We start from the raw sequence: 25,321 nt of genomic DNA, 5'->3' as shown, positions 1-25,321 counted from the left end.
AACGGTGTGTATTGTTCTATCATGGAGTAGATCGAAGCCCGGAGAATCGAGTTGATACAACTCAAAGTCTCGTAACACTTTACATAGAAATTGCACCTTTGATAACCACCGACGAAGCTTTTGTCCCTCTCAACTTACACGGGCCCGGAATAACCAGTTTTTGCGAAACTCGGCCATCAAGGCACATGGGCTGATGTGAGAAAATCGTGTGGCGTCGCATATCGCCGGCAGAAGAAAAAAAAGCAGCTGGATAAAAAGCTAGAGGCCAAGCCTCCCGCCTTTTCGCCCCTTGACAACCTTCTCGCGTCTGCGGCAAACTGTCTCTCTACCTTTATCGTTCTCAAAGAAGCCTCTCCACATCCTCTCATCCTCTGCCATGGCCGATTCTCAGATCCCGCAGGTCCGGCGCAATGCCCCAACCGTCCTCTCGGCCGCCGATCTCATCGGCAACACGCCCCTCGTCCGGCTCAACAAGGTGCCGCAGAGCCTGGGCATCGAGTGCGAGGTCTACGCAAAGACGGAGCTGTTCAACGCCGGCGGCAGTGTCAAGGACCGGATCGCCCTGCGCATGATCGAGGAGGCCGAGAAGAGCGGCAGGATCAAGCCTGGCGACACGCTCATCGAGCCGACGAGCGGAAACACGTACGGCCCAACCATGATGTGATCCATACAAGCTGATGGGCTTGTTCCGCTAACCCTTCCGTCCTGCAGTGGTATCGGCCTCGCCCTGGTTGGCGCCATCAAGGGCTACAAGACCATCATCACGATGCCCGAGAAGATGTCCGCCGAAAAGGTGTCGGTGCTGCGAGCCCTCGGCGCCACCATCATCCGAACGCCCACCCAGGCCGCCTGGGACAGCCCCGAGTCTCACATTGGCGTTGCCCGCCGCCTCGAGAAGGAGATTCCCAACGCTCACATCCTCGACCAGTACAGCAACCCGGCCAACCCGGAAGCCCACGAGTTTGGCACCGCCGAGGAGATCTGGGAGCAGACCGGCGGCAAGGTGGCGGCTGTCGTCGCGGGCGCGGGAACTGGCGGTACCATCACGGGCATTGCCAAGGGGCTCAGGAAGCATAACAAGGACATCAAGATTATTGCTGCGGATCCACAGGGCAGTATCCTGGCCTTGCCCGAATCGCTCAACGAGGAGCACATGAACGAGGGATACAAGGTGGAGGGCATTGGCTACGACTTCATCCCCGACGTCCTCGATCGCGAACTTGTGGACAAGTGGTACAAGACGGACGATCAGCAGTCTTTCTACCTTGCCAGGAGACTGATTGCTGAGGAGGGCCTCCTTGTTGGCGGCAGCTCCGGCTCTGCCATGGCCGCGATGCTGCTGGCCGTGCGCGACTTTGGCTTCAAGAAGGGCGACGTCGTCGTGGTTGTTCTCCCCGATAGCATCCGCAGCTATCTGTCCAAGTTTGCCGACGACGACTGGCTGGCTGCCAACGGACTGCTCCCCGCGGTCAGCGACTCGGCGCCCCAGGCTGGCAACAAGACCGCCTCGGACCCTTACCACGGCGCCACCATTGCGTCTCTCCGCCTCAAGCCCGTCACGTCGGTTGCGGACTCGGCCTTTTGCTCCGAGGCCATCGAGACGATGCGCGACAAGGGCTTCGATCAGCTGCCCGTCCTCTCCTCCTCCAACAAGCTGGTCGGCCTCGTCACCCTGGGCAACCTCCTGAGCTACATCTCGAGCGGGCGCGCAACGGCGCAGTCCCAGGTCAAGGACGTCATGTTCGACTTTGCCCGCCTGGACGAGGTCGTCACGGACCCGCGCAAGCTGGCGAGCGGGACCAAGGCGGGCAGCAAGCGCAAGTTTGTCGAGATCACCATGGACACGCCGCTCTCCGCCCTCAGCAAGTTCCTCGAGTGGAACAGCGCTGCCGTTGTCACGGATGGCAAGGGCGATTCCAAGTCCCTGTCCAAGCCCATTGCTGTCGTGACCAAGGTTGACCTGCTCACCTGGATGGTGAACCAGAAGCTGTAAAGCCACGTCCCCTTTTCAACGTCTTGGAAAAGTATCCATGATGTGTTTCTGTTCGTTTTGTTCATTATCGGCGTCATCTTGTTTAGCTTGGGAACAGCGGCGTGTGTGTCATGGGCTGAGTTGCATGGAACTGGGATATAGATCAACATTGCTGCGCGGGCCTGATAGACTCAACATCTCGGGAATTGCATGTTAGAAGTTGAAAACAACAATGGGTTTCACAACCTCTTATCCACGCCTGTAGTATTGTACAATTGCCAAATGTACATGAACATTATGCGTCCTCATTATAACCTTGTCTCCGCCTTTACCCATTCCTCATTAAACGTTTATAGCCAAGTGCGGCGTCGGTACTCATACAAAGCATATCCCATCCCACCCTATGCCCGGGCATGTCATGCATCCATTTCAGGTCATTCATATTCTCTGAGCAATCCACCACCACCACTTGTCGGCACCAGGCTCCTCCGTCAGGACGCTGCCAGCCAGCACCTCGACGTCAATGTCGAACTCGCCCATCTGCTGGAAAGTAAACTTTTCCGATCCGTACTCGCCCAGCCAGCCATCCTGCTCCTCGGAGCCAACATCGTCCATGCCGACGCCAGAGTCAAGCAGGCCCTTGCTGCGGGAGGCGCGAATGCGGGACAGTTCCAGCTCGAGGTGCGACTTGACCATGGTGGCGGGCAGCGCGGTGAAGAGGTCCATCTTGTTGGCTGCGATGAGCACCGGGATGGAGGCCTTGTCCTTGCCCTTGGACGTAGCCTTCTTCTGCAGGAACAGCAGGACGTCGTAGAGATAGGCGGCGGTGGGCGCAAGCGTCTCTTGTTCGCCTAGAGCAGCGGCGTCGACCACGAAGACGACCGCCTTGACCTTTTCCGTGCGCGCGAGCCTTCCCATGGCGACGTTCCGCAGCTTGCCGTGGCCGGGGGTGTCGACGAGGTAGAACTTGGTGTGAGTGCCCGTTGCGTCGTCGTGGTTGCGGAACGAGCTCCTGGTGACGGAGTCGGTGGAGGCGTTGAGCTCGATGGCGTGCGCGACCTGGGAGGTGTGCGTGGCGGCGGGCTGGGAGCCGCGCTCGAAGAGGGTGAGGAGGGCCGTCTTGCCGGCGTTGTCGGGGCCAAGGAGGAGGACGCTCGGGGGGGTTGTGTAGGTCGAGGAGGAGGAGAGGAGGAGGTGGAGGACGATGGGGGCGCCGAGGATGAGGAGGACGCCAATGAGGATGACGGGGAGGGAGGGCGTCATGATGAGCTCGAAGAGCTCGGCGGCGGAAGGCATGGTGGGCGAGGGTCGAGGGTTGCCTTCAGTTTGGTAGATGCTTGAGAGGGAAGCTTTGTTCTCTGTTGGAGTTGAAGCGGAGGAATGCGGTGCTTCCTAGTGAAGCATGCAATTGATCGAGTCCAGGCGAACTTTTTGAAGAAGGAGAGTAAGAAGAAGGCGAAGACGAGACGAAGACGTGGCCTGATGCGGTGCGAAAAGAAGAAGCCGGCCCCGATCTCCTCGAATGATGGAGATGGGCAGTCGGACGAGGCGAGATAAGAATGATGCTGTTCTGTCAAGTTTGGACCCTGCCAAGTGTGGCGAGTGAAGATGGGGAGCTCCGTGCGCCACAGCTGGGACTGGCCGGATGTGGCTTGGCAAGCTTTGGTGATTGGCAAGGTCCGTGTCCTTTGTGCCCGGACAAGTTACTGGAGATGCATGTCTCTGGTTGATGCCATTCTTGGTCGACTACACTTGATGCACTGACTGCAGGTATTTGCCATGATTGCAGAGTGTGCCATCGCTGAAAGGCTGCTCTGCGATGTGATCATCTCAAGAGATGACGCCTATAAGATGCTCCTATAAGCGCCCTCAGGCTAGCATCGTCACCTAATTTCCTGCCATCAATTGCCATTGCCAATTGGACCAAAGCGATCTTCCTCTTCAGCCGCAACAGACACGACAATCCCAATCCCAATCCTGCTCCCCTGACTGCGTTACCCTGCCTTGTCTACCTCGAATAGATGACACTCTGTTTCTCACCACCAGCATCTGCTTATTACTTCTCCTCCTCCACCAGCGCAACAACTCAGCGTCTGCTGCGCCACTCTCTCACTCTCACACTCTCTCACTAATGCTGCGTAATCCGTCCGTCTGTTATCGATATCCCGCCATGAATCCTCTGCTCTTTTTGCCTCTCTAATCATCCTCTCTCCACCAAGGCTCACCCTCGTCACATCTTCTCATAGATCCGGCTCGTCACCCTCGCCTAACGAGCCGCCAAATCCGAGAACCCCTGGCATATTTTCTTTTTCTTTTTTTTTCTTTATCTTCTTTACTGCCTTTTTCCCACCCTTGATTCTTATCCTCGTTTCTTTTTTTTTTCTCTCGCTTGCTGCCGCAGCTGAACGGCTCGCGTAACTAGTCCGTCAGATCCAGGTACGGCTTCAGCCCTCCAGCCCTTGAGCTCGACTCGACGACGCGGGAGAGCGCGGACGACGCTCGTTTTTGGTTCCACGCTTCCAGACCCTCTTGTGCCTCTCTACATCTCTCTACGCTCCCTCGTACACCACCAGAAGCTGCCATTACATGGGTAGTGACAGCCTGCCAGCTCGCGCACGGAACTTCTCGGCCTCGTCCTCGACCAGCGCGGCCGCAGCGCCCTTGCGGATGCAACCCTCGTCCAAGGCAGCCGCCGCGGCGCCGAAGCTCAACAGCGAGATGGAGATGGGCAGCCTGCCCGCGGACGAGGCGCCGCCGGACAACGACATCATGCAGCTGGCGCGCATCGGCGACGTGGCCGGCATGGAGAAGCTGTTTGCCTCGGGCGAGTACGACGCCACGTACAGCGACGACGAGGGCATCACGCCTTTACATGTGAGCTGGCCAGCCCCGGGCACCTGAGGACAGACAGGAAAAGACACAGCTGACACGCAACTTCTGCCGCCAGTGGGCCGCCATCAACAACCAGTACGCCATGTGCGCGTTCCTCATCGAGCACGGCGCCGAGCTCAACAAAAAGGGCGGCGAGTCCGTGGCCACGCCTCTGCAGTGGGCGGCCCAGCGGTGCCACTACTATACCGTCAACCTGCTGCTGCAGCGCGGCGCGGATCCCCTCATCACCGACTCCCAGGGCTACAACACGCTGCACATCTCCACCTTCAACGGCAACGTGCTGCTCATCGTCCTGCTGCTGCACCAGGGCATCCCCGTCGACGTCCTCGACAGCTACGGCCACACGGCGCTCATGTGGGCCGCCTACAAGGGCTTCCCGCAGCTCGTCGACGTCTTCCTGCGCTGGGGCGCCAACGTCCACGCCACCGACGAGCAGGGCTTCACGCCGCTGCACTGGGCCCTGGTCAAGGGCAACGCCGCCTGCGTCCTCAAGATGATCGAGTACGGCGCCGACCGCTTTGCCAAGACGGACACGGGCAAGACCCCGGCGCTGACGGCCACGGAGCTCAATACCACGGCAGCTTGGCACCGGGCCCTGCGCGAGTGCGGCTACGACGAGGACGGCCATGTCGCGACCCCCCCGTGGCCCGGCGCGAGCTACTTCCTCAAGGACAAGAAGGCCTTCCTCACGCGCTTCCTGTTCCTGTGGCCCTTTCTGATGGTCTGGCTGGTGCTGGTGACTCTGTCCAGCTTCCCCGTCTACTTTGGCCTGCCGCTGGCCGTAGGCGTGGCGTATGGCCTGCTCTGGGTGGCCAAGCAGGTGCTGGAGTATGCCCCCTCGGACATGCGCCAATTTCACAAGACGGTAAGTGCTTCTTCTCCTTGCCCTGGGTAGGGGGCTGTCGCTAATGTGGCGGAACAGCCCTGGATGGCGGGCATCTTTGCCGGCTCCCTGTTCCTTGTCGGCGTCAATTGGCTCTTGTACATCCTGCCGGCAACCATAGGATGGCAGGGCTCGTCGTCCCACCTCCTCCTGAACCTTGCCTTTGCGGCAGCCTTCGGCTTGACCACCTTTTTCTACATTGCCTCGATCAGGTATGACCCGGGCTTTGTACCCAAGATGAACGGCATTGCCGAGCAGAGGGCCGTCATCGACGAGCTGCTCAAGTCGTGGAAGTTTGACGAGTCCAACTTTTGCGTCGTCTGCATGATCCGCACGCCACTGCGAAGCAAGCATTGTCGTCGATGCCAGCGATGCGTGGCCAAGCACGACCAGTGAGTTGGAATGAGTATCCTCGGCTACTATGATTGGCCTGTGCTAATGATGCTTCGTTAGCCATTGCCCGTGGGTGTACAACTGCGTTGGTGTCAACAACCATCGCCAGTTCTTCTTCTATCTCATCTCCCTCACCATTGGAATTCCGCTCTATGACTGGCTTCTATACTATTGTATGACTTCTCCAGAACACCTTTTTTACTGTGAATGCGGCTGACTCTTATCAGACTATGAACAAATCACGCCCTCAGCCTCCGAGTCCTGCACTCTCTTTGGCCCTAACATCTGCCGATATGTCAATGCGGACTCTTACACGCTCCTCCTCGCCATGTGGGCATCTCTTCAGCTGCTATGGGTCTCCATGTTACTGTTTACGCAGTTCATCCAAGTCGCGCGTGCCATGACGACGTACGAGAACATGACGGGCATTCGGGCCAACACCTCGCTGTCCACGGCCTTTACATCCACAGGCGCTCCTCTCGACCCCAACCACCCGTCCCTTTCGGCGCCTGCTGCGCCAGCAAGCGGCCACGCGCACGGCCACAAGCACAAGGGCGGACTGTTCAAGCAGTGGAGCCAGCTGCTGGGCGTTGATCCCTTCATCGAGACCATTACCGGCCGCGGCGCGGCCACGACGAAGAACAAGCGTAAGAAGAAGAACCCCTACAGCCGGGGCTGCGTCACCAACTGCAAGGACTTTTGGTGCGATCCTGCACCCATCTTCAGCCAGCGCGAATCGGGATATGCGATGCTCGGTGGCGACAAGGTCGACTACACGGCCATGTATGAGACGCCTGCTCTCATGAACATTGCCGGAATGAGACGAGGCGGCTACGAGGCAGTGCAGACCGAAGAGGAGGTGTAAGCGGGCAGAAAGACATGAGTTGCGTGACGGGTTCCTTGTGGGAGAGAAAACAACTCTAATAACACATTGTAATATGAGGTGGGGGAGCCCTGGCTGGAACCGGGGACGGCCGGCCTGGTTTCAACCTCCTCCTCCCCCACTTTTTGCTCTCTTCTTTTCTGTTCTTCCTGGGTTGTGCGACGGAGCCAAGGGTACAAATGCGTGTTGGAGCGGTGTGTTTTGATCTTGGATCGGGTACAAACCGGGATGCCGGGTGATACATCACTCGAACGAATTACGACGACGACTCGGATAGATATGAGGAAGTGCCGCGTGGCGCCGGGAGGGGACTCTTGTGTTTGCATAGCACGTTATCGGGCAACGCCTTGATGGGCGTGGAGCGTGGGGATGCTGGAGCGATGGCGCTGGTGTACGAAGCTTGTGCCGTCTTGATCCTTGTGAATTCGTCTAGCCTTGTCCAGCGTGTGATGCCGAGGATTCTCGTTTATATCAATCAGCCTAGTGATAACGAAGCGGTGTATAAGGTATTGATAACATGGCTATCAATAGGAAGGCTCAGCGTGCTATTGCATCATGAATACGATGCAGCTGCTAAAGCTCGCACATGATGGTTCCATGCGGTCTGTCATTGCAGTGTATATCTATCATACCTAGAAAGCTGCGCAAATGAAGGCGTAAGGGGGAAAGTGCAGGATTATCCATTATAAGCAGACAGTTTATACAGATGGCGAGTACTACTACATACCTTACCTAGGTTGGTATCTTCAGATATATACACATATATACAAGAAGATGGTTGATTTGAGTGCACATGACGATGGTATAGATACTTGATGTAAGGTATGCAGTGACTTTATACAATTATGATGTAGACGTCTCATATAAACCGCAACAGTCTGTGGCATACATCATACCGTTTTGCAAAACAATCCGTCTCCCACCAGGGAATGGTACCTAGGCAACATGGAGTTTCTGAAAATATTCTTCAATGCCTCTAGTACCAGTCATCTTAACTCCAAGTTGTGGGGCATGACGCTGGAACTCTCGAGCTTTACACACGAGTGCCTCACAGATCTGCCGGTTGTGCATGTGAGATTCCTGCGTAGCCACCTTGTTGATGGTGGCTTATACGGGCTTCTCTTGGCACTTTATCAGCAGTGGCTTGTTAGATGATATTGAAGTTGTCATGCTACCTTACCGTCGGGCACTTGCCACATGTACTTTGTTTCGCACCATGTAAGCCTTGACCGTGCGAACGAATTTGTGCCGGACGACTGAATGAAGCCATGAAGGGGCAACGCTTCTTCTCGAAGGAAGGATCAACAGTCACCCACCCTCTAGGACTCGGTATCTGTAATACTCATCGGAGAACACTGCCTATACCGAAGAGAAGGGGGGTGACTGTCCCAAGTGACCGGAGTTCAACCCTTGCTTTACGTTTCGTGTGCCTTTGTCTCTCTCCGCTGAGGTAGCTCATCTGACATAAGTAAGGCAAGGTCCAGCCACAGTATCGATCGACCCATGTGAGAAAGTTGTAATATATGACCCAGACTGAATACGGGCGCTTTTGAGCGGAGAGTGCGGAGAAGTCGTTGGACCGAAAGGCTAAACCTTGAGACAAATCTCACTCTCTTAAGACTGGCAAGCAAGAGCTGCGGCTTACGCGTTGCCCATTGATTTACCCCTTGTGCATCATTTTGCCGGGCGAAATGCGCCTGTGACATATATTGCTGGACCTCGGCAAGTGGATGGTCATCTACTACTCTGATGAGCAGCCGTAGCAGTTTGATATAAGCGTGATCAAACCGGTCACCGATGGTGTTCCAGAAACATCAACCCGCTCAGTATTCCCCAGCCAACAGAAGCCCCTATCCCCTCCTCGCCTTTTTGATAACAATGGCGCCGGCCAGTACTTCAAGGAAACACCCAAGACTCGGCTTCCTCGAAGCCATGGAAATGTCGCGCCTCCCCGACGACGGCAGCAACACGCACCGCTTCATGAGCCACCAACCAGCCTGGCAGCCCGGCGCAGAGCTCCCATGGGACGGACCGGACGTTCCCCAAGAAGCCAAGGCGTTCTACAACTCCAAGGCGTACGGGGGCCACGTGTATGTCCAGGCGCCGCTGGCAGCTGCTCGGGTCGTAGAAGCTGAGGAGGCCGCAAACAAATCCCATAGCAATAACGGATGCAGATTTGGGATCCACGTGAGTTTCTTCTTGCCTCACTTACACGAGCGAAGCCAAATATTGACGGAAGAGCCCTCAGTCGATACAAGGCGTCTTCACATACGGAGGCTACCCCGACCGGCCCTTCATCTACTCCCTATCAAAGCTCTCCTCCGGCCGCTCCTTTCAGACCCTCCTCGTCACGGCCCGCCAGCCAAAACACCCCTCCGCAAACCCCCTCGGCCCCTTTCCCCCCTCCGACGCAAGCGTCCCCCTCGGCCCCATCTGCTTCAGCAGCCACGTCACGTTCAAGCGTCCCGTGCCCGACTACGCAGATCAGCAACTCCCCTCCGCGCAAGACCGTTTCGCGGGCATCCTTTCGCGGAGGAACCCTGATGGATGGGAGGCGAGTCCCCAGCTTGACCTGGATATCCTCAACGAGGCGTTTCCGAACGAGGGCCATGGCGGGATTCCGATTGTGGACATGTACAAGGTGGATATGTCTTCCTGGAACGCGGACAAGAGCGTTCCTGAACGGAAGGAATTGCTGCTGTATAAGTTGCATAAACCTGTTCCTGCGGAAGATGTAAATGCACATATCCTCTGTCATGCGTTTGAAGCGGATCGGAATGGCCTCCTTACGATAGGCAATCATCTTGGTTGGGGGTATAACCTTGCTGTTGCGGCGAGTCTGAGCTACACGTTCATTGTGCATGTCAATGCGGACGAGGCGGTGATGAAGGAGGGGTGGTGGATTCAGGAGGTGTGCTGGCCGCGGGTGAGTGCCGGGAGGGCCGTGCTTGAGAGCAGGATATGGAGTCCGGAGGGGAGGCACGTTGCCAGCGGCTATCAGGATGGGATTTCGATGCCGCGAGAGGGGAGGCGAGGAGGTGAGAAGTTGTAGAGTCGGATCTCGCGAGCATATGGTAGGATTTGTTTTGCAACTGCGGGATGGCTTCTTGCGTGCCGAGTTTCATCATATTCCCCCTTCACTATGAAACCATCTTGGGCCGTAACTTATGAGCACTTGAATGAGACTTTTGAAGTGTCTTGGAATTCCTCTGTGTCCAAGTCCGGGCCCGGGACTCGGTCAACTTCACTTCGGACCGGCAACTCGGGCACACACGGCTCGGCGACTGCTGTCCGTGATGATGGATTGCTGGAAGCATCGTATATCTGACCTTGAACAAGGATGTGCCTGATGGGGTCCGATTTACATGTCGAGTTATTGAGTTAGAGACGCAGTGTCTGTACTTGATACTCAATCAAGACATCAAGCTCACAACAAGACGCAGACAGTAGTAGAGATGCTCATGTCATACAACTATCGTCGCGGGACAATTCCCACGTCTGGGTATCTCTGTGCGTAAAAAAAAACAAGGATATAAACGCTCCCACTCATCCAACGAGAAACACTTTGACTCCCCAAATTTGTATCGCCAGCTTGCAATCATCCAGCGACAAGGCAAGCAAAGAAAATACCCCATGGTGCCATATCGTCCACATTTCCCATGCCCACCAGATGCCAAATGCCAGATACCAGCCAAAGAACATGAATGGGAGAAGAAGAGAACTCGAAAAAGCCAGAAATAAAATGCCAAAACTCCAATCCTCCTGGGAGACGTAAAAGAAAGCAAATATGCAGCCACCTTTCCCTCTTATATGTAAGCTACAGCAGTCTCCATGTGCATAATATCAGATCACTGCATCAGCTGATGTACCTCGCGAGACATCTTCTTCTTCCTCTCCAGCTTCAGCAGCGGAACCTCGATCCCATCCACCATCCGCTGTATCTTGCCCTCCCTCAACGCCGCCCAATGCTTCTTCAACCGCTCCGCGCTCACGACGAGCTCGAATCCCGCAAGGAAGCAGAAGCTGATTTCCAGCCTCGCCAGCTCGACCTCGCTCACGCCGCCGACCTTGGCAATCTTTGTGTGCGGGTACGAGAGGTCCTCGAGCGCCTTCATGGCCACCCGCAAGCCCGCGAGCACCAGCCGGTGCGCGTTCCGCCGCGTTACCGGGATGGCGCGCTCCTCGACGGCGAGGCGGTGAATGTAGAGCGACGTGGCGAGATAGACGGCCGTGCTCATGGGGCAGAACTGGTGCAGCCGCTGCAGGTACTGGTTGACCGAGATCGGGGGCTCGTTCTTGCTGTAAAACTTGCGCGTGATGGCGCCGTGCTGGAGGTTCAGAGGCTGCGAGTCTGCGCCAACGACAATGTACGGCTCCGGCGGATGCAGGTTCGGGGCCGAGGACGAAGGGTTCGCGCGTCGCAGGGCGTCGTGCTTCAGCCGCACGCCGTCGATGGACTGCGCGTAGGCGTCCTGCTGGGCGATCAGCTGTGCCGACATGGACGCGCTGTACGCCTGGAGCTTGCTTGGTCTGCCTACCGACGAGCCACTCCTATGGGCGTGCTTCTGCTGCTTTTCCTGGAGCTGCTGCTGCTGCTGCTGCCGCTGCTTCCTGAGCTTCTCTTCCTGCTCCTCTCTGAGGGCCTGGGCTCGTAGCCGCGCGAGGCTCTTCTCCGAATGCGACCGCGCAATGTTCTCCTTCTCAGCCTGCATGTTGCTCATCTGGGGATCCGTGGGCGTCTTCGGGGGAGGCGTGGGCGGGACGTCGCCGGTGATGCGAACCAGCAGCTCGACGCCGGCGCTGAGCAGCTGCAGGGCGTCGGCAGGCTTGAGCTTGAACAGGTCGTACTCATCGGGTATGCTGCTGTCGCATGTCGAGGTCGGTGGACTTCGTTCGTGGTCGATGGAGAGCCGCGGATCGGACGAGGGCACGGGCGGAGGCGGAGGGTCGTGGACGGGACTGGGTTCGAGAGAGGCTTCTGGCTGCTGTTGCTGTTGCTGCTGCTGCTGCTGCTGTTGCTGTTGCTGCTGCTGCTGCACCTGGATCGCCGCAGTGGCCTCGACTTGCTGCGTCTCGGTTGCGGCAGAGGACGACATGGCGCGGGAGTGGCTGTCGCTTCGCCTCGCCCGGCTTCACCTCCTCGCCTCGTCTGCACTGTTGGCTGTGCTTGCAGTGGTGACCCTCGCTGCTTGAACGAGTATTTTGGTGTGTCTAAGCGGCAAAGCTGTGTGCGCGTGCCGCGGTTCGAGGTCGAGATGGAGGCTCAGTTGGAGTTCTCGCGTGGAGGCCGCGCGCTTGTCGGCGACTGGATTCGCTGCTGAGCGGCCGTCGCTTGTAATATTCTGGTTCGCCGAATGTATGTCTGTTCGGTGTTTCCGTCGTGGCTGAGGCTCGTCGGCGTCAAGAGACGCAGTCGTAAAGGCGCCTCGGTCGATGCAAGGCGTGGGTGCGCTTGGACTGGGCCGCTCCCATGATCCCTCGGGGACGCTTGCGGTGAGTCAACAGTCGTCTTTGCTGCTCTTGTTCCTTCGTCTCTCTCTCGTGCGTCTTCTCTTCTTTTCTTCTCCCCGGAATTTGTCTTCCTCCCGTCTCTCGCTCTTCCTCTGCTGCTTGTCTCTCTTCTCTCTCGGGCTTTTTTCCCTGCAGTCGCCACGCGCGATGCAAAGTCTCCGCTGCCGCAAACGGATTCTATCGGGAGGCGCCGTCTCGACAAGAGACACACCCCGAATGCAGATGAAATATAGATTGAAGCTAGAGGAGTATGGCGAATGGAAATCCTTCCCGCTCTGGATCAAGTGACCGCGTGATCAGCCAAGCTCTGCAGCCGCCGAAATAGTAGTGAAACAAATGAGAAATAAGAAAATAAGATGCCGACGAAGGAGAAGGGGGAGAAAAAAGGCCGTGGGGGGGCCACTCACGACTCGAGATTGGGGTGGACCGAGCGTCCAGTCAGGCACTTGATCTGATCTGCTCCTCTCTTTTTCTCTCTCCAACTTGTCCGTCTTTTGTCTGTTCTAGGCATTCATCGACATGGGAGCAGAAGAAACGGAAGAAGAGGCGACAGTTGAGGCAAAACGACTGGAGCTTCTTTGCCTTCAGGGACCGAGCCGGCGCCTAAATTGCCCTCTGTCGCCACGTGTGATTGACTGCTACCGCCTTACAGACAAGAAGCCGAGGAGGAACAGACGGCACGACTGATGAAAGCAATTGAATTTCGCCTCCATCCGTGGCTTTTCGTATCGAGATCTGGCGCCTAGCTTCTCCCATTCATTTTATCAGCACATCGTCATGCCGTCCTTTGCTTTGCCTGTGATTTCTTGTTTTTGTCTTGTTCCCTTTCATACTTGTGCATGCATATGCATTGCATTCCCTGCAGAAGAAACAAGCAAATAGTACGCTGTTGTAGACCGACTACTGCATGCAACGCGAGGCTCCATCCACACCCAGAAACAGCTGTTTGACGGCCGATCAGTAGGACCCTTTTTCTTTAGTATTACCCAGACCCTCTATTTTCTCCCTCTCTCCTCTCTTTGAAAAGACCCCTATTTTTCTACTTTCTTCCCTTTTTTTGCTGGCAGATGACTAGAAAGACATCACGAGCCTAGATCATTACTTATTCCGGCCAAAAGCCAAACGCCACAGAGAAGCTCCCCCACCTGACAACTGGACTATCAGGATCCATTCGAAATGAGATGAAGACCAACTACTTGAAGCGGCTTCTTGATTAACAACGGAAATGCTTTCCCGAGAGGAAGAAATAATCTGCAAGCTCACCGAAAGACCAAGTGAAGCCACAGATCCAAGCAACCACCAAGCTTACTGCGGTTCTCTTTCTCCCCACCCATTTACCATCCACCAATAACCCACGCCAATGCAAGATTCTATCCACAACCACCTCCTTCGCCCAAACAAGCACCTCGCCATGCACCTCTCATGCATCGCCTCCAGCCCCCAAGCGGTCTAGAATCTCATTCCCGTCAGCTCAAATCGACGATTTCCCCCAAAACAAGGTACGCGGATGCCTTTTCCTCTTCCAGTCTCATACATAACACCCAATCCACGCGCAAGGTGGGATGATTCGAAGCAGTTACCAATGACATGTCGCCTCCCAATGGCCTTCTTACAAACAACAAACAGTGCAACAATGCCATTCGTCGGCCTACCCGATACATCTGTTTTGATTCACTATGGATAATAGGTTGAATCTTCATGCATGACGCAGTAAGATGCTCGTATGTGCATATACGCAGGAGATGTAAAAATAGGTCACCTCCACAGATTCAGCGGTAACGGCGCCCTACCTGGTAGAACACCGACGTGGCTGGATGCCATTGTTTGCTCAAACGAGGCGCTCGATCTATGCGTAAACGTTGCGTACCTTGAACAGGTGCAGGGAGAATGACGATTTGACATAATCACTGACATGTGAAAAGACGAGCTGTAATGAAGCAAGTCGAAGCTGAAGCTGGAGCTACACATGTCCTTCAATGGGGTGCTGCTAAAAATAACCTCCCTCGCATCTTTGATCTGCGTTTGCTTCCATCACTGGCTCACTGCTTCAGTGTCATTCGATTATGTGACATGCTCAACGTACGACCAAGGGGCACAAGCCACATGATTCAATGTCATTTAATTCATTCAGAATACAGATCTAGCGCAAGTCTTACTGGCCTCTATCGGCATGTATCAGTCAGTCCCATCGTCCCATCATCTCATCGTTCATCTACCTGCGTGGCACATCAACATCCCGACGCAACCTTGACGTCCACCACCGCTGACTGGCCATTCTCAACATGTGCAATGGCCCTCTTCAGCACATCCTCCAGTTCAGACCTCTCGCTCACCCGCGCCGCAAAGATGTCGCCGTCGGAAGCAGCCTTGGCAATGCCCGCGTAGTCTGGTGACGGATCAAACGAAATGTTAATCTCCTCGTTGCTCGCCTGCGAGCCCAGGCCCTCGGGGTGAACCAGCAGCAGTGACCGGCGAGGAGCGTTCCAGCCTAAAAAGAGCACACATCAGTTAGTCGTCGTTCAAGGCTTGATACGTCATCTGGGCTCATCATGACTCACCCTTGTTGTTGAGCACAATGGTCAGGATGGGAATGTTGTAGCGTTTGGAAATCCAGTACACGCTGCCGGGAACAGTAAAGAGATAGGTGCCATCGCCCACAATCTGGACGACAAATTTGCCCTTGTTCTTGCCCCCATTCTCCGCGTCAGTGGCCAGCTTCATGCCCAGCGCACCACCGCCAGACCATCCGAGACCACCGCCACCGCAGTTGATCCATGAGCCGGGAATCGATGGCTGGATGTTGTCATACACAAAGACGGTGTTGGTGACGGCCTCAATGGCCCACAGTGTGTCCTCGGGAACAAGCTTCTTGACCTGCCTGCACAGATAGCCGGTTCCGAAGCTGCCGTCAGGAAGAGGCTCGGCTGCCTTGGCAATCTTAGCCAGGCGCGCTTCATGCTCTTCTTTCCGCTTGTCGGCAATCTGCGCAACGTTTTGAGCCTGTAGCTTCGTCGCGTACTCTCCGGACTTGAGAGCCTCGGTCAGCTGCTCAATCGCAAGCTGGCTGTCTGCCCGGTACGTGGCCTGAGACTCGATGTAGAAGACGGGCATTTGCTGCTTGAGCGGATCGAGGTCAATGTGGAACACCTTGGCGTCGGGGTTTGGCTTGACATGAGTGGGAATCCATGGCACGTCGGCATCGATGACGAGAATGACGTCGGCGTCGGCAATGGACTTTTCACCTCCGTAGTTGAGGCCAAGAGAGGCAGGGTGGTCGAACGGGAAACACATGTCGCTGCCTCCGCAGTCCACGACTCTCAGGTTGGGAACGATGTTGGCCAGCTCGACCAAAGCCTCGGGGAACTTGTGGTTTCTGCCGCCATAACCCGTCAGGACCAAGGGGCGCTTGGCACCGGCGAGGGCATCCGCCATCGTGTCGACGGCTGGCTTGGGCAGGCTGCCAAGCTTGACGGGTTCCCAGTCGCTTTGTCTCAGCTGGTAGGGCTTGATCTCTTGCTCCATCACCTCTCGGGCGCCGTACAGATAGACAGGCCCCTGGGGCCCCGATTTGGCCCATTGCAGCGCACGGTTGACCAGCTGCTTGACGTTAGCGCCCGTCTTGATCTCGCCGGTGTAGCGGCAGTACTGGGCGACGATCTGCTTCTGGTCGGGGACATCCTGGATCCAGTGGATGTACTCGGTACGGCTGCCGCGATGCTCACCCTCGAGTGTAAATGGCGATAGACCAGCAAAGACGAGGACGGGGGCACGACCACAGGCGGCGTTGTGCACGGCTGCTCCAAGGCCTTGTGTACCAACGTCAACGTGAACAATGACACACTGAGGCTTGCCGGTTAATCGGGCGTAGCCGTCAGCCATGGACATGGCGACCATCTGAGCGACAAGGTCAGCATAGCTACTCGTAAAGATCAGGCTGTGACACGATGTATGCTCTACATCTACTAGCATATGATGACGACCGACGGGAGGGACATACTTCGTTAGGACAGGTAATCATGCGTGGAAAGTTGCCCTTGCGTTCACGAGCACCCTTGACCATGGCCTCGATGATGCTGGGGTGGTCCGACCCCAGGTTCACAAAGCAGTGAGTGACGCCCGCCTCCCACAGCGCCTCGAAGAAGGCCGAGGAGGCCGTGTACATGTTTTGGTAGTCTGGCTTCTCCATGGCTGCGGTAGAGGCTTGTCTGCTGCTGCTCACAATCGCTGTGGAAGGAATTGCTCTTTTATCAATGAGACTGCGCCCTCGGGCTGATGCGGTATTCGGGATTGTGAGACTTGATGTAGAATATTTCCGTAGCCGAGAGGGCGGTTGGCTGTAAGTGCTGTGTTTTGAAGCTACGGCCCCGACCACCGGCACCGCAGGACGGCTTCTCCAGAGAGCCGGCAGAGATGCCCCCGAACGCTGCAGGAGAGTCATTGTGCCTCGCTATTGGACAGCTGCTTTGGGGAGGTTAGTTGCATGGGGGCACACTAGATAGACGAGGACATCTATTTGAAATATCGAAAGACGGAAACGGTGTAGGGGGATTGGTTCGATGGCGATCAGTAGGTCATGAGTTGAGGGGAAGTGGCTTGCGAGGGGGCTGCGGGGGGCGGCTGAGAGTCTTCGGCATCGGCCTCGGATAGACGTGGTGTAAGGGATGATGATAGAAGCCGGGACATATCCACGAGGGATGACATGAGAAAAGTGTGATACAGGACAGGTAAGAAGAAAGCGATGCTGTCTATTTGATGGCTGTATGCGGGAACGTGGCATTTACTTACTGAAACTGTCTGCACGAGTTGCCGGGAAGGTGGTATTAGCTGTTATGGTTGTATGAAGGCACACGTGGGATGAGAGTGCCCTTGGCGCTGGATGCGGGAGTGGTGGTGGCTGGAAGGAGGATAGTGAGTGAGTAGAGGAGAGGAGATGGAAAGGAAGAGAAGAGAGAAAAGAGCCGGCTGGCCAGTCAAAGGAAAGATGCCAGAGTTGGAGGAAGTCCTGATGTAGATGACAGGAGGCCTGCATGTAAGTAGTCTTCCGAGTCACAGCCAACCGCGGCCGGAGTATTTGCCAATGGAGGTTATGCACCAAGGCCGCACCATGTGCATATCAGATCATTTCAAGCCCGACTACGCCTTACAAGTGCAATAGATGTGCACCCAAGGGCGCGCGCAATCCATGTCGGGCAGTAGAAATGGAAGAATGTCTGGAGAGTGTCCCACACGGCCCAAGCCGTTATCTAATCGGATCGTCTAGGGCGACTCCGCGCAATGTCCGGTGATGCCCGGCCGGCGCCTCGTGACCGCTGCGAGCTGCCCCTGTAGTCGCCTATCTGGGCAATCGGGCAACTTGTGCCGCGACTGGCCGTTTGGGGGGGGGGGAATGGCGAGGGATGGTGAAACCCCGATTGGCGCATGAATTGACGATTAGATGCCTGTCTCGGTAGCAACAGGGAGGAGCTGCGGTAACGCGGGGTAGTGGAGAAGGGACAAGGAGACGGAGAGGGGGGCCGATTAGCTAAGCTCAGCAATTAGTCCGACTGTGGATGAGATGCAGTTGTGATAAAAACAGCCCGGTCTGATTCACCAATCGAGAGAAAAGCTTCTATGGGCGAGTGGCGTGGTTGATGAAGGGAAAATACCCAGATAAGAGATGGACGAGCTGCTCCTGCTGTTTGTTCCTTGGGTACCTATGAATTCATTGGTGCTGGTTACTGTAACGCTGAAGATGCAACTGCGACGGTTGCTGTTGCCTCCACCCGTGCCCACCGCCTAAATGGGGGAAGGCGGGGCTCGCGTGGTTGCCCGAGTCCCCCTGCCACGTTCCCCCAATTCTTCATCCCGTCTGCGAACCATCAAGGTACGTACTTTCAACCCATCAACTCCGTCACTTCAAATCTCGACATGAACAGTCGCACATCTACTGTATGGGCACCTTTTGATTATGACAAGCTCCTACAATGACCGCTGAAATGCGGTGATGAATTACAGCAGTATCGGTGGGCTGTCGACGACTTGGACCCGAGGCGTGGCCCTACCCTGTCAGAGGCATTGGGGAGATTCTGCACCTCTGCCTCCCTTTGTTGTCTGCATTCATCCGGCATGCCATCGTCAACCAACCGCCCATCTTCCTGCTCGCAAATTTATCACCCTGATATGCACTCAATTACCCAGTTCGATTATCCAGCAACTCCTTGACATCAACGACCCCCTGTCTCAAAAGCCGCCGTCCAACACCGAAAAAGACAACTCTCACCGCGAGAGAACGACAACCACGGCTCATATATCCCCCTTTCCCGCCCCTCACCCTCATGGCAAATCGACGCTCTGAGGGTTCAAAAACACATTGTTCGCATCATACAGCTTCTTAATCTCCTGCAACCTCGGCACCTTGTCGCCCCAGTACGTCCACTGGGCCTCCTCTCTGCTCAACGACACATCCACGTATCCAGCATACGTCGTGTTCGCCTCCGGCGCCGCCTTCTTGATCCTGTCGTGAACGCCAGCAACGAAGTCCCTCGTGCCCTGGCTCAGCTGCGGAATTCCAATGGCGTAGGACTGATACATCATGATGGCGTCGCGGTGCGGGTATGCGGTTGCGTCGTATGCAGTGTCAGCCATGGCGCCGCCTTCGGAGTTGAAGATGATGAACCACAGCAGGGTTCCGGGTTCGGCGTCGTCCATGTAGGTGAACAGCTCGTCGATCGACTCCTTGCCCAGCTTGTCGTCCCTGTTGAATGCCAACGACTTGCTGGCGAACGGCGTAGCCAGATCACTCAGATACAGGCCCGTCGTCTCAGCAATGTGGGCCAAGCTACCCAGCCAATCCACCAGAGCCAGCTTCACCTCGCCGCCGACGGGAATCCTCTTCGCGATACCCGTCTCGTCAAACTCCTCCTTGGTGCCATAGAAGGTGCCGGTGATGAGAGCACCCAGCGGTTCTGCGATGAATAGCGTCGAGAATCGGCGATCGAGGTTCGTGTCGTAGACCAGCTCTTGCCACTGCTCAAAGACAGGCGCCATGTCCTTCTGCTCGCCGAAGCTGAAGCTGTATGTGTACTCGACGACGCTGCCGGGCTCCGGGTGCGTCTTGAGGACGAATTCCGTCACGATGCCGAAGCTGGCTCCGGCACCTCGGATGGCCCAGAAGAGGTCCTGGTGCTGCTCTTCGTTCGCTCGCACCACGGTGCCATTCGCAGTAACAACTTGGACTTCGAGTATGTGGTCAAGTGCGGCTCCCCACATCCTCGACATGGGACCCAGTCCTCCCTGCCTCAAGCCGTCAGTTGAGGCTACGTGGAAACTCATCTCGGCTGTTGCATCTGTAGGACTCACCACAGTTGCGTGTCCTCCAACGCCAACCCCAGGGCATGTTCCATGGGCAATAGCCCGGCCGCCATTGGCATGCAGCAGCTTATCGAGTCCACCCAGTCTGAATCCCGATCCGATACTCGCTTGCCAAGTGGTGTTATCCATCTGGAAGCTCTGGAGGTTGACCAAGTCGATCATCATGCCATTCTCGTCACCCGCCCCCTGCGCAAAGTTGCTGCATCCGCATGTCAGACAAGGAATTTTGGCAAGAATTACTTGAGACCTGTTCGTTTCGTACCCATAAGAGTGCCCGCCAGACCGAGCCTGGACCTTGTACCCATTCTCATACGCGCATTTCACCGCACGAGACACTTCTGTCGTGTTGTTCGGCCGAACGATGATATTGGGATACCGCGGAAGATCAAGATTATACAGCTTTGTCCACGCCGTATCGAGGTTACTTGTTGGAACGTGGTAGCACTCGAGGCGTCCGTTGCAAATGCTTTGTATGCACGACTCGATCGGCAGGGTGGTGGAATTCGAGTTGCCCATGGCGAGAGAACTTTATCCGAGCCTTGCACACCTTTTTCCCACGATGCGGTCTTTTCCTTTTCCATTTCCTCATAATGGGAAAAGTGCTTTAATTTATACATGTTCACGATTTCTTACAGCTCTGAAATTAACCCGTCGTGTGGGAAGGTCGATTTGGCATACCCCTGACATGAAGATGCTACACCGCAAATACGAGCCCCGAGTTGTTTTGCTGTGGATAGGCACAGTGACAAGCAGAGCAAGGGACCAACGGGCATCTTGCCTGTGTGTACGGGTTCCAAAAGGCGAAGTTTGTTTTCTTGTGGTACTGCATAGTATCGTGTGCCTGAGGATTTCTCTCGTCACAGCCGAGGCGGTGCCGGCCATGTTCTCGCTGCTTTTCATGGGAGATGCTCAGACAGTGAGAGAACGAACGAGAGTAGTACGACGACAAGATCAAAAATCTTTCTAGCAGCTGGGGTTACACCAATGTCCAAACTTGTCCATATATAGAGTACTAGTATCGATAGTGAGTGTATCGTGGAGGGAATATAGCTGGCGTAACTTGGTCCATGGTCATGGCACGTGCGTGAACAATAGAAAGGCCGTCCAACTTGGCAATAATAGCATTGCGTCTCACTATTCCCAGGCGATGTCACCTCACGCAGTAGCACAACCGGGAGCAAAACTTGAAGGTCTTAGGCAAATTTGACAATTTGATTAAGCTTATTTACACCAATCTTCATTGATTCCTCACAGGTATTATAGTGATTGCCATACATGTACAAATAAGTAACATAGATATCAAGTCGTGCCTCATGTCCTTTTCGTCCACTTGTGTGAACAACGCCCTTAATACGCCACCATGCTGTTCAGCCCGTCGAGCTCACGGTCCCAGCAGCGATGCGTGCTAATCGCATACGCAAACTTGTCCAGGAACCCTGACGCGCCCTTGGCAACAGTCACAATCTCCTTGAGGCGCTCCGGGTGCACGTTCTTCAGTGTAACCACACCGTAGCTCTCGACGGCCTCGTGGTCACTCGAGGTCGTCACTTGCGGCATCTGAAGCGCCTTCTCGACCAACAGGACACCCTCGCCCGTGGCTCCAATGGGCTTGAGGTGGCCAAAGGCCTCGCGGATGTAGTGCAGGGCTCGTCCGCTCTTGGCAAGCTGCGCGATGGCCTTTGCGCCGCCGGGGATGAAGAGGGCATCGAACATTGTGCTGCGCTGGCCCTCCAGGTGGTGGTCAGGGACGATGCCCTTGCCGGCTTCCGTCTCGCCGTCGGGGAACGTCTCGGAGCGGTGAGTGCCAATGACCAGCGGGACGGCCTTGGCTGCGAGGAGTGCCCCGTACATGGCGTTGAAGGCAACGGGGTCGTATCCATCCGAGATGATGATGCCGACTCGCCTTGAAGCAATCATCGGCTTGTCGGGGAGATACTCCAGCTGGCTGATACCCTTTGCCTTCTTGCCGTGGTTCGGCCGTCCGGCTTGCTTGGGCAGTGCGCCTCCAACCATCTTGCCCACCGACTGCGCCAGGCCGAGGTCAATGTCGGCAAGCCGCTTCACGAGCCTCTCATACACGACCGGCTCATCGCAGTGATCGAGCTCGAACGAGAAGGCGGCCAGCATGTGGTTCTTTTCCACCTCGGAGAGCGAGTTGAAGAAGAGCTGCGCCTGCGAGTAGTGTTCCTGGAATTTGGCGCTCTTGGCCCGCTGCTTGATGCCGGCAATCTTGGCGGGATAGTCGACGTAGGCTCCCTCGGCGTGCGTGGCCGGCGGCTGGGCCTCGAAGCGGTTGGGCCAGTAGTTGACCTTGCCCTTGGTGATGGCGTGGCGCATCGCGCCGTCGCGGTTGAAGTTCATGACGGGGCAGACGGGCTTGTTGATGGGCAACTCCTGCCAGTTGACGCCCAGGCGGCTCAGCTGGGTGTCAAAGTACGAAAAGTTTCGGCCCTGCAGGAGAGGGTCGTCTGAGAAGCCGATGCCGGGCACGACGTGGCTTGTGCAAAAGGCAGCCTGCTCGGTCTGGGTGAAGAACTCGTCGACGTTCTTGTTCAGCTCGAGCTCGCCAATGTATCGAATAGGCACCAAGTCCTCGGGCCAGACTTTGGTGGGATCGAGGATATCAAAGTCAAAGTCGTGCTCGTTGCTCTCGTCCAGCACCTGGATACCAAACTTCCACTTGGGATACACTCCATTGTCGATGGCCTCCATCAAGTCCTTGCGGTGGAAGTCGGGGTCCTGGCCGGCAAGCTTCAGCGCCTCGTCCCACACCAACGAGTGCACTCCCAGCTCCGGGGTGAAGTGGAACTTGACAAACGAGCGCTTCCCAGCCTTGTTGATGAGCGTAAACGTGTTGACGCCAAAGCCCTGCATCATGCGGTACGAGCGAGGAATGGCGCGGTCCGACATGGTCCACAGGAACATGTGCGTGGCTTCGGTGTGCATCTGGACAAAGTCCCAGAAGTTGTTGTGCGCCGACTGCGCCTGGGGGACTTCGTTGTGAGGCTCCGGCTTGCCGGCGTGGATGACGTCCGGGAACTTGATGGCGTCCTGGATGAAGAAGACGGGGATGTTGTTTCCTACAATGTCCCAGTTGCCCTCCTGGGTGTAGAACTTGACGGCGAAACCACGAACATCTCGGACAGTGTCGGCCGAGCCACGGCTTCCGAGGACGGTCGAGAAGCGAACAAAGACGGGAGTCTCGCGGGATGTGTCGGTGAGCACAGGCGCAAAGGTGACATCCTCGGCGGACTCGAATAGTCGGAACGTTCCAAAGGCTCCGGTGCCTCGAGCATGGACTACACGCTCTGGGATACGCTCATGGTCGAATCGGTGAATCTGCAAATGCCTGTTCAGTGTCCGAGTCTTCTAGAAAGCAAAGACAAGCTGCTCAAAGCCTTACCTTTTCGCGCGCAAAGGGATCCTCTAGCAGCGACGGCCCGAGCTGGTCATCACGCGCGACTCGCAGCCAGTCATCGGTGCTGTTCTGCTTCACGCCGAAATCAGACGTGATCCGGCTATCCTTGGTCGGCTCGACCATGTGCTGCGCTAGCTGGTCTGCCTTTGCTTCCTTGTGGCCCATGACTGCTTGCTTCACCGACGGCGGGATGATGTTGGACATGTCGTATCACAGCAATTGTTTGGATTGAGGCTTGCTGGGAGCTGCGAGAAGCTTCTTTCACGTATTTCTTTTCGAAGGCAGCCAGTTCGCAGCTGCCCTTATATACGGCGTGCGCAACGGGTAACGGCAACCGCTTACATGCTTTCGGCCATGAGATCATGATGAGTGGCGATTTGTTGCGGCAAGCCGTCACTCATACATCAACGTCTTGGTCGTGATATGAGATTGACGTCAACGACAGCCGACAGCTTTGGTCCCTCAACTACCAAGCTATCTCCAAGGTTTCGCAAATACTAACCGAGCTACTACTCCGCAAAGGCAGAGGTACATAGTCCCAGTTTTCAGGATTCCACAGCTGCTCGGTGATTGAAAATTCGGGCAATGTCAGTGGTTCATCCAAGCTGGCCATCACTGCTAGTTCAGTTCATGCTCTCCAAAACACGGTTCGCCCACTTCGCGATGCCGAATTGGAGATGCAGACGGGGATCTTATCCTCTTGAGTTTGGAATCAAAATTCTATAGCATCCCACTTCCCGATTTATCTCCATGCCCTCAAAACTCATATATCGATATGATGATTCATTGTTCCATCGTTGCTCGGATAATGATCGACCTACCGTAATGATGTAATGGAGCAAGACCTTGGATGGTGCGGAATGGAGTCATGCTCATTCGCGCGGCTAAGTGTATTGCCGAGCACAGTATGTACTCTGAAATGTTGTCTGCCAATTCATGCCTAGTTGATTGACAGGAGCACGTCTCATCAGCTACTTGCTAGTTGATCTTAAAACAGCGGGCCATGTAGCTAGCTAGATATGCCTACAGTAGTAGTAAGGTGACGGCTGTCATATATACACATATGTCTATGTGTCTTCTCTCTCTGCTACGCGCGCTACACTCGCTACACTTTCAACGATCTACATCATCTGGATGGAGGATACAGAGACTAGCTTCCTGTACATCACTAACCTAAAGATGCTAAATAGCCAGATTTGGAAGTCAGGGCAGCTCTCTAATATACCTTATCTAGCCCATGAGATTCTTTACAACTTGAGCCGAGAACTAAACACGTCTAGTTTCCCAGACCCTAAACATGATTTGAGATCTCAGCGGCAGATGCGAGTACCCGTTTACCAATCACACTTCACGATGCACTCGTAATCCAAGATGGAAAGAGATTTGGTTCGCGAGAGTCGTGCACAAGAGACCCGTGTCCTGTCCTCTACTCGCCCTTTCTTTTCGCACGCTGACGTCAATGAGGCATCCCATTGGCAGGAATGCATGGACGGATGTCCGGTCTATATTCATAATATAATCCATAACAATAGCCTGGTCTGCTTTGTATGTGAATTGAGAAGTTTCGGATCGGGCTTTCGTCACAAAGGCATCTTCTAGCAAAATTCTACCTTGAGAGTAAACGCTCAGCTCATCGCATTGAAACGGCGTACTTATATCAAGTCACTCGGCCTCAGATGTCGCCAATTACCATAGTCCAAGGAACGAGCTACCCGTGGCTTCTTAAGAGGGGCCCCCCGTCGACGGCGCCTTTCCTTTGTCCCGGTGCTTCGCTTTTGTGCCTTGTTCATCTTCCTCGCTCTCTTCTTTCGAAGGCTCCGCCGAATCCAAGTCGGTGGAACACCGTGGTCGCCACGCTTCCCCGAACCTCCGGCCTGTAAAGACGAGTTCATCGTGGTCTCCGCGCCAAGGCTCAACCTTTACTTCCGTCTCAAGTAGTAGCGCAACAATATCCTGTCTGCCATTTTCCAAGGGCCCATGCAAGCCGTGTCTGTCCTCGATCATCTTTCGATTGGACAT

General features: G+C 55.6%; 8 protein-coding genes across 8 annotated transcripts; 3 read left to right on the top strand and 5 right to left on the bottom strand.

The window, feature by feature from the left end:
- Nucleotides 1–376: 376 nt before the first annotated feature.
- CCMA1212_010218 (Cystathionine beta-synthase) lies at nt 377–1,993 on the top strand (the record flags this gene model as incomplete). Its single annotated transcript, XM_073707270.1, has 2 exons — nt 377–642; nt 712–1,993. 2 exons carry the CDS (start codon nt 377–379, stop codon nt 1,991–1,993), a joined length of 1,548 nt encoding a protein of 515 aa, XP_073554181.1.
- Nucleotides 1,994–2,410: 417 nt separating this feature from the next.
- Nucleotides 2,411–3,268, bottom strand: CCMA1212_010217 (Signal recognition particle receptor subunit beta; the record flags this gene model as incomplete). The annotated part of the gene is made up of 1 exon (XM_073707269.1): nt 2,411–3,268. One exon carries the CDS (start codon nt 3,266–3,268, stop codon nt 2,411–2,413), a length of 858 nt encoding a protein of 285 aa, XP_073554186.1.
- Nucleotides 3,269–4,639: 1,371 nt separating this feature from the next.
- On the top strand, nt 4,640–7,005 carry CCMA1212_010216 (Palmitoyltransferase AKR1; the record flags this gene model as incomplete). The annotated part of the gene is made up of 5 exons (XM_073707268.1): nt 4,640–4,846; nt 4,920–5,729; nt 5,787–6,139; nt 6,201–6,313; nt 6,368–7,005. 5 exons carry the CDS (start codon nt 4,640–4,642, stop codon nt 7,003–7,005), a joined length of 2,121 nt encoding a protein of 706 aa, XP_073554185.1.
- Nucleotides 7,006–8,901: 1,896 nt separating this feature from the next.
- CCMA1212_010215 (uncharacterized protein) lies at nt 8,902–10,075 on the top strand (the record flags this gene model as incomplete). Its single annotated transcript, XM_073707267.1, has 2 exons — nt 8,902–9,210; nt 9,272–10,075. 2 exons carry the CDS (start codon nt 8,902–8,904, stop codon nt 10,073–10,075), a joined length of 1,113 nt encoding a protein of 370 aa, XP_073554184.1.
- A 796-nt stretch (nt 10,076–10,871) lies between these two features.
- On the bottom strand, nt 10,872–12,119 carry CCMA1212_010214 (PHO85 cyclin-7; the record flags this gene model as incomplete). The annotated part of the gene is made up of 1 exon (XM_073707266.1): nt 10,872–12,119. The coding sequence occupies one exon, from the start codon at nt 12,117–12,119 to the stop codon at nt 10,872–10,874; it is 1,248 nt and encodes a 415-aa protein (XP_073554183.1).
- A 2,643-nt stretch (nt 12,120–14,762) lies between these two features.
- Nucleotides 14,763–16,720, bottom strand: CCMA1212_010213 (Benzoylformate decarboxylase; the record flags this gene model as incomplete). The annotated part of the gene is made up of 3 exons (XM_073707265.1): nt 14,763–15,022; nt 15,093–16,428; nt 16,532–16,720. The coding sequence occupies 3 exons, from the start codon at nt 16,718–16,720 to the stop codon at nt 14,763–14,765; spliced, it is 1,785 nt and encodes a 594-aa protein (XP_073554190.1).
- Nucleotides 16,721–18,846: 2,126 nt separating this feature from the next.
- On the bottom strand, nt 18,847–20,400 carry CCMA1212_010212 (Reticuline oxidase; the record flags this gene model as incomplete). Its single annotated transcript, XM_073707264.1, has 3 exons — nt 18,847–19,806; nt 19,873–20,083; nt 20,147–20,400. 3 exons carry the CDS (start codon nt 20,398–20,400, stop codon nt 18,847–18,849), a joined length of 1,425 nt encoding a protein of 474 aa, XP_073554189.1.
- An 831-nt stretch (nt 20,401–21,231) lies between these two features.
- CCMA1212_010211 (uncharacterized protein) lies at nt 21,232–23,506 on the bottom strand (the record flags this gene model as incomplete). The annotated part of the gene is made up of 2 exons (XM_073707263.1): nt 21,232–23,223; nt 23,288–23,506. 2 exons carry the CDS (start codon nt 23,504–23,506, stop codon nt 21,232–21,234), a joined length of 2,211 nt encoding a protein of 736 aa, XP_073554188.1.
- Nucleotides 23,507–25,321: the final 1,815 nt, after the last annotated feature.

This window comes from Trichoderma ghanense (assembly GCF_004382785.1).
Source record: "Trichoderma ghanense strain CCMA-1212 chromosome Unknown scaffold_23, whole genome shotgun sequence".
Lineage (NCBI taxonomy): Eukaryota > Fungi > Ascomycota > Sordariomycetes > Hypocreales > Hypocreaceae > Trichoderma > Trichoderma ghanense.
This window is presented reverse-complemented; position numbering and strand designations above follow the sequence as displayed.